Source organism: Cibotium barometz, chromosome 42, assembly GCF_041138505.1.
Source record: "Cibotium barometz isolate CiBa-2024 chromosome 42, ASM4113850v1, whole genome shotgun sequence".
In the NCBI taxonomy this organism is placed as follows: Eukaryota; Viridiplantae; Streptophyta; class Polypodiopsida; order Cyatheales; family Cibotiaceae; genus Cibotium; species Cibotium barometz.
In genome coordinates this window covers 48,389,671-48,403,549 of record NC_141087.1, presented here as the reverse complement: position 1 = coordinate 48,403,549, position 13,879 = coordinate 48,389,671, and the positions used below count along the sequence as shown (strand labels likewise).

At 49.5% G+C, this 13,879-nt stretch overlaps 1 protein-coding gene across 1 annotated transcript in view; it reads left to right on the top strand.

Annotated features, from left to right (window-relative positions):
* The first annotated feature begins 136 nt into the window (after positions 1-136).
* LOC147614565 (glucan endo-1,3-beta-glucosidase 3-like) overlaps positions 137-13,879 on the top strand; it is a 63,026-nt gene continuing 49,283 nt past the window's right edge. Inside the window, exons 1-2 of the mRNA XM_086781122.1 lie at positions 137-1,120; positions 1,517-2,767. Coding sequence (XP_086637248.1) covers positions 1,042-1,120; positions 1,517-2,767 — 1,330 coding nt within the window. The 5' untranslated portion in view covers positions 137-1,041. The remainder of the gene's footprint in view (positions 1,121-1,516; positions 2,768-13,879) is intronic.

Here is a 13,879-nt window from a genome sequence, read left to right as displayed (position 1 = left end):
TTGCCAGCCACGTGGGAACAGCCTTCAAGCGAGCACTACACGTGTGACGTGATGAAAACTGCGGGCGCGCCAACAAATGCAAAGCCAGATTTTGGGGAAATGTGGTGGCGGCGAGATTTATAATCTTGAACGTGACGTTACGTGAGTCGTGACGACGATCATCGATATGGCCATGGGTTGTCACTGACTCGATCGATCACTCGTGGATGAGGAACAAGACTCTCGACTCTCGAGAGTCGAGTCGAGTCGAGTGCATCCAGAATGTGGGGCTTTTCGAGAAAGGTTAGGTAGGTCTACCGTCTAGGAGGCTAACTTTCGAGCTGTCAGGGCTACCGTGTACACAAGCAATGAGCGTACACGCTAGCAGCGACAGCCTACAGGACAGTGAGCAGAGGCAATGGGCTTTTAATGGAGCATGGTCACTCCGAGCGTCTCAGGTCGAGCCTGATGAGGGCGTAGCGTACCCCCACTGCACACTCCAGTCCACTCCCGCAGCGTCCCGCAGCTCGCGCTGTGTCGCAGCAGGATTTTTGGGAAGCGACCGCCGCGGACTCTCCGTCAGCGCGCCGGCCACCAGTAGCCTTCAGAATCTCGATTCTCGAACCTTGTTGAGACTTCAGGGCCCAGGCCCCAGGGCTCAGGCTCAGGCTCAGGCTCAGGCGCAGGCGCAGGCAGCAGTGGAAACGGACGTTGCACGATTGAGGGTCACAGGTGTGACCAGACTCCAGAGCCTGCAACGCGGCCTCTTGCTCATTAATTCAAATCTTGTGTGTGCTTGGGATTTGGGAATTTGGGGGAAGTTGAGGAATAAAATAATCGGCGCAGCGCGGCAACAAATCCTCGAGAATTTTCGGCCGTCTGCATTCAAATGGGCTTTGCTGCCAGGGAGATTTATCATTGCATGGTTGGCATTCATTCGGGGGATTGTAACGATGATGATTCAGCTGCACACTTCTGCCGAAAGACGGAAGAGCAGAAGAACAAGGTCACCGCTGTTGTAGCTGCTGCTACTGCTGCGCCCATCTATCTGGATCTTGAAAAATGATCATGGGCAAATCACGCCCGACTACCATCTTGGTCATGGCCTTTCTCTGCCTCTTAGCAGCACTCTCTCAGACAGGTTAGCTCTTCAAATCATTCTTGCAAGTTTTGAAGCAAGGGTCCGTGCACGGTCTTCACGCTTTCTTCTTGGGATATATTTAGTCCTAGGCACAAGATGATTTCAACGCATACGTATATGTGGACGAGTTTTGTTGGCAGCCGTCAGCACTCCCTGTCTTCAGGTCTTAGTAGGCGTCAAACTGCCTTTGCTTGTTTATGTCCTGTTCACGTGACACGATTGAGTGATTCTGTAACAGACTGTGTCTGAAAGTCTTTATTGAGCCAGCTCCAGTTAACTGGAGTCGAGACTCCTGTGTCTCATCTTTTCTAGACTCATACAAACATTTCATTACTTGTTTGAAGTTGTCAATTGTCTGTGAAATGGAATTAACTTTTTGTCTCACACTTTGGTCAGGTGGAACACCCATGGAAACACCCATAGGAGTCGTCTATGGAGCAAGTCATGACAGCCTATATAGCGCCAGCCAAGCAGTCCAGACTTTGAAAAGGCTCCATGTGACACAAGTTCGGCTGCTTGATGCAGATGCTGTGGTTTTGAAAGCATTCGCTAATACAGGCATTGATGTGATTGTGGGATTGCGCAACGAAGAAGTCATAGAGATTGGAGAGTCCAGATTTGCAGCACTCAGATGGGTTCACAGTAGTGTGCTCGTTCATAGCCCTGCAACAAGAATCAGGGCCATTGCTGTGGGCAATGAGTTTATTACCATTGATTCAAATCTTTCTGCATATCTTGTTCCAGCCTGCCAGCATGTCTATGCGGCCCTGCAACAACTTGAACTGGATGCTCTGATAAAAGTTTCAGCACCACAATCGCATCTCTTGTTACAAAGCAGGTTCCCTCCATCGAGTGGGAGGTTCAATCAGTCATATGTGAGCTCTGTTCTACAGCCGTTCCTGAATTTTCTTTGGGAATCAGGATCATTCTTTATGTTCAATGTATACCCAGTCCACTTTTACAAATCCATCATGAATGAATTAGATGTTAATTTTGCCCTTCTAGAAGCTAACAAGGGTTTCGATGATCCAAAATCTGGGCTCCATTACTCTAACGCATTTGATGCTATTCTTGATGCGTTGTTTACAGCTTTGGCCTCTCTTGGCTTTAGTGATATTCCTGTTGTGGTATCTGAGACAGGGTGGCTTATAGAAGGAGACCAAGTAGATGGTGTGAACTCATTTGAGGATGCTGTTACCTATGCCAACAACCTGAAAGTACATCTTGTGAGTGGAGTTGGGACACCCTTGAAGCTTGGAATCGAGATACCCACATTTTTCAAGAAACTTGCAGATGAGAATGGCATGTTAGCACCCTCACATGCACTAGGTGGGGTAGTGGTGCATGCAAGTGTTGGAGCCAATGCTACTGGGTCTGGGAAAGTTTCTATCAGTAGTTCATTTGATAAAAGCTGGTGTGTTGCCAAAGATTATGCAACTCCTGATTCTCTTCAAGGAGCTCTTGATTGGGCATGTGGAATTGGGGGTGCAGACTGTCAACCTATACAGCTGGGGAATGCTTGCTTTGTACCCAATACTGTCTACAGTCATGCTTCGTATGCGTTTAACAGCTATTACCAGATTCACCAACATGCTTCAGGAACATGCGATTTTGGAGGAGTTTCCACTGTCACTTATGAAGACCCAAGTAAGTACAGTGCTTCCTTGTACGACCCTTGACCTCCAATTCTGTGCAACTTAAGAGCAAGAGGCCTGCAGGCACTTGGTGCATGACAGGCCACGCCAGTGTATTTGTTTGTGCTTGTAATTCAAATGAGCGGGTGGAGTCTGACTTGTATGATCCTTGGGACATTGTAAAGTCTGGATTGTACTCTTTGGTGTGGGTGAATGCAATCTGAAGAAGTTTGTCATGGATGTCTGCTAGGGATCTTGCTGGTTGTGACTCCCTAGGTGCTGTTTGAGTATGGTCTCCCGATGGCGGTGAGGCTTCAGTAGGTACAGACCCATACGTTTTTAACTTTTTGGTCCTCATAATGCATAACCTGTGAGAGGGCTGAATAGAGACGATGAAATCTTTTCTGATTCTCATATTATAATGATCATGTAATGCTCCTCCGTCTAGACCTCCACTGCCGTGAATACTCTGCATATCAGTGCCTCCCAAGGGGTGTGATTTGCTCTACCGGATTCAATCCGTAGACAATGTGATGATACCCGTAGTTAGCCATTGGCGATCTGCGCATGGCATGTGACAAGTGCCTTTGAAGATAGCCAGGACTCACAATAAATCCATCCTTTGAAACTCAAAAAAATGCTCTCTGTAGAACCTAGAATTTCGTAGTAGTGAGCTCTAGTGGAGACACCCATGTACGGCTCGTGTGCAGCCCTGACTTTTCGAGGTGGACAAGTTGAGAGAGAGAGAGATTAAGCGTCTAAAGATCCAATGGGCCTATGAGACCAAAGTGATACAATAATGTCCATGGCATATCTCATCATGGAATGGAAAATAAAACAAAAAGAAAACATAAACATAGCTATCTCACTAGGTTGATACAAAACTGTCCATGGAAACTCATCATGGAATACTAAGAACATAGAAACATGAGAGAAGCATCAGTTCCGAGTAGATGGTATACCACTCTCCAAAATATCAAGCATGGGGCTAATGAGTATGGCTGAGAGGTCTCTCTCAGCTATGTCACGTGGAAAGGTAGCTCGATGGGGTAGAGCATGTCTTGGATCTGGAGCTAATGAAATCTGTCAGGGTCCTCTATCTAGGTACATCATAGCTCGGCCTCTTGTTTGCCAAGAGGGTCTCTCTGTGTCTCCTGAGCTCAAGTAGAAACAATCCCAGGCAACTCAGATCCTCAAACTCCATGACCTTGCGTAACGGCCCAAAACCCTCTCGGAAGAGGCAGTGATATCTCCCTCGGATCTCATAATAGACTGTACATTGGCAAACGTAGTGTTTCTTTGTCTCTACCTCCTGGTAGCATAGTTGACAAATGCGGTCATCCAAGATCTGATTCACATATCGCCCTGTCTCAATCCGCAGCTAGTGTGATGAGGTCCGGATCTGTCTCAATCCGCAGCTGGTGAGAGAGAGAGAAAGAAAGAAAGAAAGATATATTAAGCGTCTACTAAAGACCCAATGGGCCTATGAGACCAAGTGGTACAATATATCCATGGCATATCTCATCATGGAATGGAGAATAAAACAGAATGAAAACATAAATATAGCTATCTCACTGGGGTGATACAAAACTGTCCATGGAAACTCGTCATGGAAAACTAAGAACATAAAAACATGGGAGCAACATCAGCTTTGAGTAGATGGTTTACCACTCTCCAAAATGTCAAGCATGGGGTTGACGAGTATGGCCGAGAGGTCTCCCTCAGCTATGTCACGTGGAAAGGTAGCTCGATGGCGGTGGAGCATGTCCTGGATCTGGAGCTGATGAGGTGATCGTGGCCGACCCGGGGGGGGGGGGGGGGGTCTGGGGCGTCGGGCACGTTGGAGTGCAGAGGCTCGGTCCGAGGTAACTCCTCTCAGGTGAGGTAGGTCCAGAGCAGCTCGTGGAGGGTCCACAAGATCCACACTGTCGGTTTCCTCCACCTCCTGGGTCCGGAAGAAACTGGTGATGGTTGGCCACCGACGGAGTGGGCGGGTGTTAAAAGTCATCTCCTATCTATGTTTATACACCAGGGCCTCTGTTGTGGGTGTGCCCGCCGTGTATAAGGTGTTTTGTCATTCTTCCACACTCCTCGTATTTTTTCCTATTTTTTTCCATTTTTTCCAGTGGTGGGGAGGGTTGCCAGAGGGTGGCAGGAGCACTCCAGTGTTGGCCGACTGCATACAGCTCAGTCGTGGGCTACTGGATTGCTGGCCGACTGCATTTTCTCAGTCGTGGACACTTCTCTGCTGGTCGATTGCATTTATGCAGTCGTGGACATTTTTCAGCAGTTGTGGGCACTTCCTATGCTGGCCGATTGCTCTCCTAGGGGCATATATATAGGCCCCTTGCCCCCACCACTCATTCATTTAGTTTTCTCGGGATCTTGTGTATAGAGAAGAGTTTACACACCTATCTCTCTGTGTTTCTTGTGCTGTTTATTTTCAGCAGTCTACTTGCTCTTGTCTACCCAAGTTTGGTTATCATTTCTGTTGCATATTTTGACATGGTATCAGAGCCCTAGGCTCGAGATAGATCTTGGGAGTTTTTCTGAGCAAGAGAGGGAGCATTAGGTTGCTGATTGGTGGACTGTTTTGGGCTGAACGGGAAGAGAAGGTGCAAGAGGAAGGCGGGCTAAGGTGCTGGACAGCCACTTGCAAGTTTTCAGATTTTTTTTTTTCCCACCCACCCACCCTTTCAGGTTACTCTCCACGATGGCAGATTTACTAGAGATGGCTGAGAAGCACGTGAAGATTCCGACACTCCCCACGTTCCCAGTGGATCGTCAATTGGACGGGTCCAATTACGGCATCTGGAAGGTCATGATGGAGTCGGTGTGCTGGAGTCATATGACCTTGTTGATTTTATCATCATCGGGGTTCCACGGTCGGAAGCTGAGGAAGGGGAGTTACTATTGACGAGGAAGGACCGAGAGGCACAGGCACACATGTGGGATCGTGTCAACGCCAGGGTCCGATCGTTTATTTTCCTCAATTGCACACCACAAGTGATCAATCATGTGAAGCACATGACGCTGGTGAGAGGCATATGGGAGCACTTGGCTTCTTTGTATAACAGCGTATCCCCCATGAAACGGATCTCCTTGGAAGTGCAGATGCGGGTTATGAACCTTGCAAAGTCTTTGACGATGCGGGAACACATCAACAAGCTGCAGGCCCTTCAGCAGGAAGTCCTACAAGCTGGGAAAGAGATCATTTGAAGATATGGCCATCACTTTGCTTTCCCACTTGCCTGGTCAGTATTCTGCTTTCTATTCCTCGTTGATCACGAGTGGCAGGCTCAGCACCATTACTTGGGAGGAGCTTGTGCCAATGGTCTTGGACCAGGAGGAACGTTTCACGAACCCTCCTCACGGCGGAGGTTCGGAGGCCTTAACTGGCCAACGGTCGAAAGGCCGGAATAACAAGGGCAAAGGGAAGGCTTCACCGGAGAAGTCTTCTGAGAAGAAGCCTGATCTAGAACGAGAGAAGCTGAAGACCGAAAGATCTTGTAATGATTGTGGCGAGAAAGGCCACTACTGGAGGAAGTGCCCTAAGCGGACAGGGAAGAGTGCTGATTCCTCAGCCTGAGCTGCAAAGACTCCGGCATTTGTGCACTTAGAGATGGTGGACTCCGATGCTTCATCATCATCGAGCGAGGAGGCAGTTGGCTTCACCGCGAAGGATACCCGGGAACGGATTCTCGATAGTGGTGCTTCCAGGCACATGACTCCATCCCGTGACTTCTTTCTGGATCTGAAACGGCAGTCAGGTCGTATCTTTATTGGCGATAACTCCACTATTCCGATACATATTGAGGGCCGGATGGAGATTATTCCCGACGGCAAGGGGGGAAAGCATGCTTCCCGTGTTCTTTATGTCCTTGCTTTGGGTTTTCATCTTCTGTCAGTCCATGAGGTATGCAAGACTGGCTTTCGGGTGGAATTTGAGGAGCATTCAGTTGCTCTAAGGGACCGTGAGACTGGCCAGGTTGTTTGGGAAGGTGGTGTGGAGAATGGTATCTACAAGCTCTCTGTACTCTCCACTTTGACAGGTTTTCAGGTCGGAGATTTGTGGCACTTTCGTTTTGGCCACTTAAATGTGGATGCGTTGAGGCGCGCCTTCGGGGACCAGATGGTGGTTGGCTTGCCAGATATTGGTAGTAGGCAAGGACGTTGCAGCTCTTGCATACGTGGTAAGCAGCACAGGGAATCCTTTCCGAAGCAGGCTTCCAGGCGGGCTTCGAAACCATTGGAGTTGATTCACACTGACTTGTGTGGACCTCAGCAGATACCATCTTTGGGAGGATCTCTCTACTTTATGCTGCTTGTTGATGATTGTACCAGATTCACGTGGGTCTACTTTCTTTTCCAGAAGGACCAAGCTTTTGCTCGGTTCAAGGATTGGCACGTGACGTGGAGAAGGAGTCTGGATTTCAGGTCAAGACTCTCCGGGCTGACAAAGGAGGTGAATTCTCCTCGATTGTATTTTTTAGATTTTGTGCAGATCATGGCATCAAAAGGGAATTGGCCAATACCGGATCGCCTTCGGAGAATGGAGTTGTTGAACGTAAGAACAGGACTGTGGTGGAGATGGCGAGGACCATGTTGGAGCATCGTGATCTTCCTCGTCCACTTTGGGGTGAGGCTATGGCAACGGCTGTCCATACCATTAACCGATCTTCGACGACTTCAGTACCCCATATGACTCCATTTGAGGCATACTTTGGCAGGAAACCCGATGTCTCACACTTCCGTGTCTTTGGGAGTGATGCGTATGTACATATTCCGAAGAAGCAGAGGGGGATGCTTGACTCCAAGTCCCGCAAGCTGGTATTTGTGGGGTATAACTCTCTTTCCAAGGGATACATGTTGTATGATCCAGATAAGAATGAGATTGTTGTCAGCCGGGATGTGGTCTTTGACGATGTTCCAACATCCACTGTCGAGGAGTCGCCACTTCTTGGAGATCCAGATGAGTCTGATGATGATTCCCAGACTATCATTCCAGTTGATCCACCTCAGTCATCACAGGAGGTTGAGCTTGCAGCTGGAGTAGAGCCCCCGCGACCATAGGAGGCTGCACGATTTGTTCGAGTACCTAGGTGGTTGTTAGACACCCTTCGGGAGTTAGTGTCACGGAGCTTCCCTCCGAGTGGACCACAGAGGACAGCCCTCGAAGATCACATCGAGTCCGAGATAAAAGCAACACGGCGGAGCTTCTTTAGGTGAACTATGCTTTGATGTCTCGTATCATGCGGGATAAAGAGCCCACTTCCGTAAAGGAAGCCCTTTCACAGGATACTTGGAGGAAAGCCGTGCAGGTGGAACTTGATGCCATCGAGAAGAACAACACTTGGGAGTTGGTACCGAGGCCGTCGAAGCGGTCAGTCGTTGGTGTCAAATGGGTCTTTAAGACCAAATACACGTCTGATGGGTCGGTGGACAAACACAAAGCCAGGCTTGTGGCTAAAGGTTATGCTCAGCGGCCAGGCATCGACTACGAGGATACCTTTGCACCGACAGCGTGGATGTCCACGATTCGGACCGTTCTAGCCCTTGCTTCTTCTCAAAGGTGGCCCGTGTATCAAATGGATGTAAAATCTGCGTTCCTTAATGGTGACCTGCAGGAAGGAGGTGTAAGTTGAGCAGCCTCCAGGCTTTATTGTTCCAAGATCGGAAGGGATGGTTTACAGGTTACGTAAGGCCTTGTATGGTCTTAAGCAGGCTCCCAGGGCTTGGAATTAGAAGATTGATTCCTTCTTTATTCGGACTGGATTTCAGAAATCGGTTGCAGATCCGAACCTGTATCTCTTTCGGGAACGCGGCATGGTTACGCTTATCATCCTTTATGTGGATGATCTCATCCTCATCGGTGGTCATGTGGAGCACATTGGAGTGACGAAGGCTGCCTTGTCAAAGGAGTTTGAGATGACCGACTAAGGCTTACTCCACTTCTTTTTGGGATTGGAGATCTGGCAGACCCAGAGGGGGTTTTTCGTCTCTTAGCAGCGGTATGTTCATGAGTTGCTTGAGGCCTTTGGGATGGAGAATTGCAAGCCTATTACTTCGCCGATGGACCCGAACACAAAGTTAACCGTTACAGATCCTTGTGAGCCAGTTGATGCCTCGCAGTATCGGAAGTTGGTTGGTTCATTGATCTGGTTGCTGAACACCAAATTGGACTTGAGCTTCTCTGTGGGGCTGTTGAGCTCTTTTATGTAGACGCCATTGAAGTCTCATTGGGACGCAGGATTGCGGATCTTGCGGTATTTGCAGAGTACGAAGGATCTGGGACTCTTTTACACTGGAGGGAATGGAGTCAAGCTCCAAGGTTGGAGTGACTCAGATTGGGGAGGAGATCCAGACACGAGGAGATCTACTTCAGGATATAGTTTTACACTCGGCTTAGGAGCAGTTTCTTGGAGTAGCAAGAGGCAGCCAACTATTGCCCTTTCTTCGACAGAGGTAGAGTATCGGGCTACTTGTGGTGCTGCTTGTGAGGTTGTATGGCTGCGGAGGCTGCTAGGCGAGATTGGGTTTCCACAACGGGAGCCCACAGTCATCCAGTGCGATAACCAAAGTTGTATAGCTGTTGCTCGGAACCCGGTTTTCCATGCCCGGACCAAGCATATAGAGATACAGTATCACTTTGTACGTGAGAAGATCTTGGCTGGTGACATCTTGCTACTTTATTGTTCGATGGAGGACAATGCGGCGGACCTCTTCACGAAGTCTCTACCTCAGGCTACTCTCAGGCGGCACTCCAGCTCCCTTGGGTTGGTTTCACAGCCAAGAGCTGAGAGGGGGTGTTAGAAGTCATCTCCTGTCTATGTTTATACACGAGGGTCTCTGTTGTGGGTGTGCCTACCCTGTATAAGGTGTTTTATCATTTTTCCACACTCCCTGTATTTTTTCCTATTTTTTTCCATTTTTTCCAGTGGTGGGGAGGGTTGCCAGAGGGTGGCTGGAGCACTCCAGTGCTGGCCGACTGCATACAGCTCAGTCGTGGGCTACTGGATTGCTGGCCGACTGCATTTTCTCAGTCATGGGCACTTCTCTGCTGGCCGACTGCATTTATGCAGTCGTGGATATTTTTCAGCAGTCGTGGGCACTTCTTATGCTGGCCGACTGCTCTCCCAGGGGCATATATATAGGCCCCTTGCCCCCACCACTCATTCATTCAGTTTTCTCGGGATCTTGTGTATAGAGAAGAGTTTACACACCTATCTCTTTGTGTTTCTTGTGCTGTTTATTTTCTGCAGTCTACTTGCTCTTGTCTACCCAAGTTTGGTTATCATTTCCGCTGCATATTCTGACAGCAGGGTGGCTGGGGGTTGTCTCAAGAAGGTGTCCCTGTGTCTGAGGAGCTCAAGCAGGAAGAGGCCCAGGCAACGTTGGTCCTGGAAGTCAATGATCCTGGAGAGTGGACTGAATCCCTCACGAAATAGACAGTGAAACCTCCCGCAGATCTCATAGTATACTGGGTAGTGGCATATGTAATGCTCCTCCGTCTCAACCTATGTGTGGCATAGTCGGCAGATCCTCTCCTCTCTGGGTGTCTGTACAAGCTTCCCGGCTCTGAAGATGCGCTCAGCTCTACCTGTCTCCACTTTGAGGTGGTGGGAAGAAACTCGTATCTGGCCAATCGCAATCTGCATGGCATGGCATGGGACATGTGAACACTCAAGTAGCCCGGCTGTTGGATGAATCCATCCTCAGTGAGTGAGGAAGTGGTCTCTGTAAAAGTGCATCTTCGTGGGGAGCTCTGGGGGTGTGATCCATGTGCAATGTGTATAGAGGCTAAGAAGATCTGACCAGATAACCCGGTTGGTATCCTCGTGAGATAGCCGGAAAAAAAGGGGAGTCCAAATTGTGCTGAAAGGGGGGGGGGGGGGGGGTAGGCGGTCCGCCCGTATACTAAGAACCAAGTGGAAACCAGTGCATACCATACTCCAGAGTGCCCCTCAAGTGCTAGTTGCCCTGGAGGACTCTAGGGCAAGCCTCGGGTACCTGTGGGGATCCATGTGACTGATGCGATGAAGGTACGTGATTGTCTGGAAGAGTGCCTCCACTACTATGGGGGCTACAACAAACTCTGCCTTGATAATCTGGTGTGGGATTGATGGTTTGTTGTAGATCATACGGGAGAACATCATGACCCAGGGCCTCTCAACTCGTTGCCAATCCTCATCGGATAAATCTGGCCCCTAGAAAGTTGCTTCATACATCAAGGCTGGTGTGACGAGGGTGTCAAAAAGCCAGCCCTTCGTCCTGGGCTCCTGGAAATGTGCCTGGAAGCACTGCCGCTCAAGTAAGCTCAAGGCTGCATATCCCCGTCACTCTGGCATGTGTTGCGGGAAGCATGGTAAAGCGTGGGTCACTGAAAGTGACACCAAGGTAGGCATAGGATGATACAATCTCCACAGGATCCCCTCTATATGTGAAGCTCAATCTGGATGTGACGGGGTGGGAGGTATTGGAGATCATTACCTTGGTTTTACCCAGATTAACAGAGGTCCCGCTGAGTGCAAGTGACGCGGGAAGCATGGTAAAGCGTGGGCCACTGAAAGTGACACCAAGGTAGACATAGGATGATACAATCTCCATAGGATCCCCTCTATATGTGAAGCTCAATCTGGATGTGACGGGGCGGGAGGTATTGAAGACCATTACCTTGGTTTTGCCCAGATTAACATAGAGGTCCCATTGAGTGCAAAAGTCATGTAAGGCATCCAACTGTCTCTGAAGCCCTTCGGTTGAGTTTGAGAGGAGGACGATGTCATCTGCATAAAGTAGTATGGGGATCAATATGCCTGCCAGTGTGGGACCAGCCTAGCCTAATCCATCAATGAAGCTCGAGATCTGGGGATAAAGCTCTACTACTAGGAGAATGCAAAGCTATATGCATGGAGTATACAATCATGATAAGCAACCTAGCTAGCTCCATCCTGTACCATACTGGGGGTATAGAATGGTATACATCAATCAAGGGGGTGTCCACAGCTCCCTGAAGAACATGCCTGGGTCTGCTCTGAAGCGAGCCAGTCGCTCCGCACCCTCTCTGTGAAACTGAGCTATGATCTCTATCATCTCTCTGGTATAGGTGTGGTGTCCGAAAGCCAGGTGTCCTCTATCTCCTGCGGGCTCTGAGTGTTTCTGCTCTTTGGAGAGTAATTCCCTGCCGTGTAGGGGCTGGGAGTGGGATGGATCTTTGAAAAAATGTAGTAATCTGTCTCTCGTCCCCCTCTCCCCTCTGGAGCTGTCTGAGCCTGTAATGATGTTTCTCTGTGACGCTGTATGTCAAGAATGAATCTCCCCAATATGCACTGGTCTGTTGCCTCAAAGATCTGGCGTAGGGAATGTGGCTCTCTGAATAAAATAGGTGCCGCCATGAGATGTGGCTGTCTCTACTCATGAAGAAATGAAAGATCTCTAGCTCCTGTATCTCTACGAAGGCCCGCCTTTTGCGGCGAGTAAGTCTCCTCATCTCTCTCCTCGACTCCTGCTCTGTGATGGCTCCCAAGGCTCTCTGTATGCGGAGCCGTGAGTATAGGGCTCTGCACTCGTCATCATACCATCTGTTTTGGGGCATAGTCCCAGATCTCGCAGGCTCTCTTGAGTGGACAGGAGGTGGGAAGCTCTGTAATGCAGCCGTGTGTAGGAATGATGCCAACTGGGCTGTAATGGTATCCATAGGTGCCAGGGGATCCATGAGTAGGAGCCCATCCTCTACTCTGCCAGTGTATATGTCTGCCATGCCATGTGTGAAGTAGATGGTAGTGTGTGGCGTCGGTATGTGGGGGCTGGTGATACTGGTGATCCGGCTAGAGTGAAAATGCCAAGTATGTATGATCTGCCCCAATAGGACGAGGTGGAATGGAGAATGAGGTGACAAGCTGCGATGCCTCCAAAGACCCCATAATGTAGTCTATCACCATGCCTCCGGTCCGTGTATGACCCCCATGTGGGAAGCATGTCAGCCCTCCTGATCCCGGCCACTGTAGCATCCCGTTATAAATAACGAGACGATGCCTGGCTCCCAACTCTAGTAAGTGGTCCCCATAATGTCCTCTGTCTGGTCCAGTGTGCTCTGATGCCCGACTAGCCCCTATCTCCTCTGGATCCACAGGGTGGAGGATCTCCATGTCATCATAGTCATACACCTCACACTGTCTGCTCTGTGTGTGGGCATTGAAGTCGCCCGTAATAAGAAATACTTTCCCTAGTGTAGAATAATGCATAATCTCCTCTGACAGACAAGTGTATGGCGAGGCTTCTATCTCCTCCTCTTGCGGCATGTCCTCTGTAATGACATAGGAGGATCCTGATGGAGGAAAGTAACATAGGGCTATGTATATAATCTTGTCCTGTGAGAGCTATAAGTTGATCCACATGTATCTGGCCTCTGGATCCTGTGCTACCACTCTCAGTCTCCCCTGTAGCTACCGTCTGAATAGAACTGCTACTCCCCCCGACCCTTTCGAGGTACCCTGGCGTGTGGTCCTCCTGTTTGCTGACTCCCACTGGAATCCCTCTACTCAAGGTAGCCGTCTCTCTGGGCTCTGATGTGTCTTTGTCAGAAGTATGATGTCTCTCCCCACCATAACATGCTCTAGTCGTCCAGGAACCATTACAGTTCCATACTGCCATGTGTATCTCTGTCAGTGGCCTGGTTTGTGTCCCATAGGCCCCAAACCGCTAATCCATGGGCCGGCCACATCAATGATGACCCGACCATCTCGATAGAAGGCCTTCTTGCCTTCTCTTCTCTCGTGTAAGACTCGTGGCATGCAAGCTCTCCTATGCTCAAGTTGCATCCTCGTGAGATCATCATCCAAGAAAATAGGAGCTCCCTCTAAGCCTCGTAGTATGACCCTCTTCCTCATAAGGTGACCCTCTCCGTCTCTCCTGCAAACTGTAGGTGCAAACTGTAGGATGAGGGCTCGCTTGCGTGTTGAGTCTTTCCCGGCTCTCCATGCTTTGGTGAAGGGGAGAGGGTGCTCTTCCTTGTAGCCGAGCTTCATGCATAGAAGGTGTCCATCTTTCTCGGGAGTGGAGTCGGGTGTCTCGGCTATACCTGTGACTCGAATGTTGAGGCGGCGGGCATGCCTCATCTTCTCCTCCT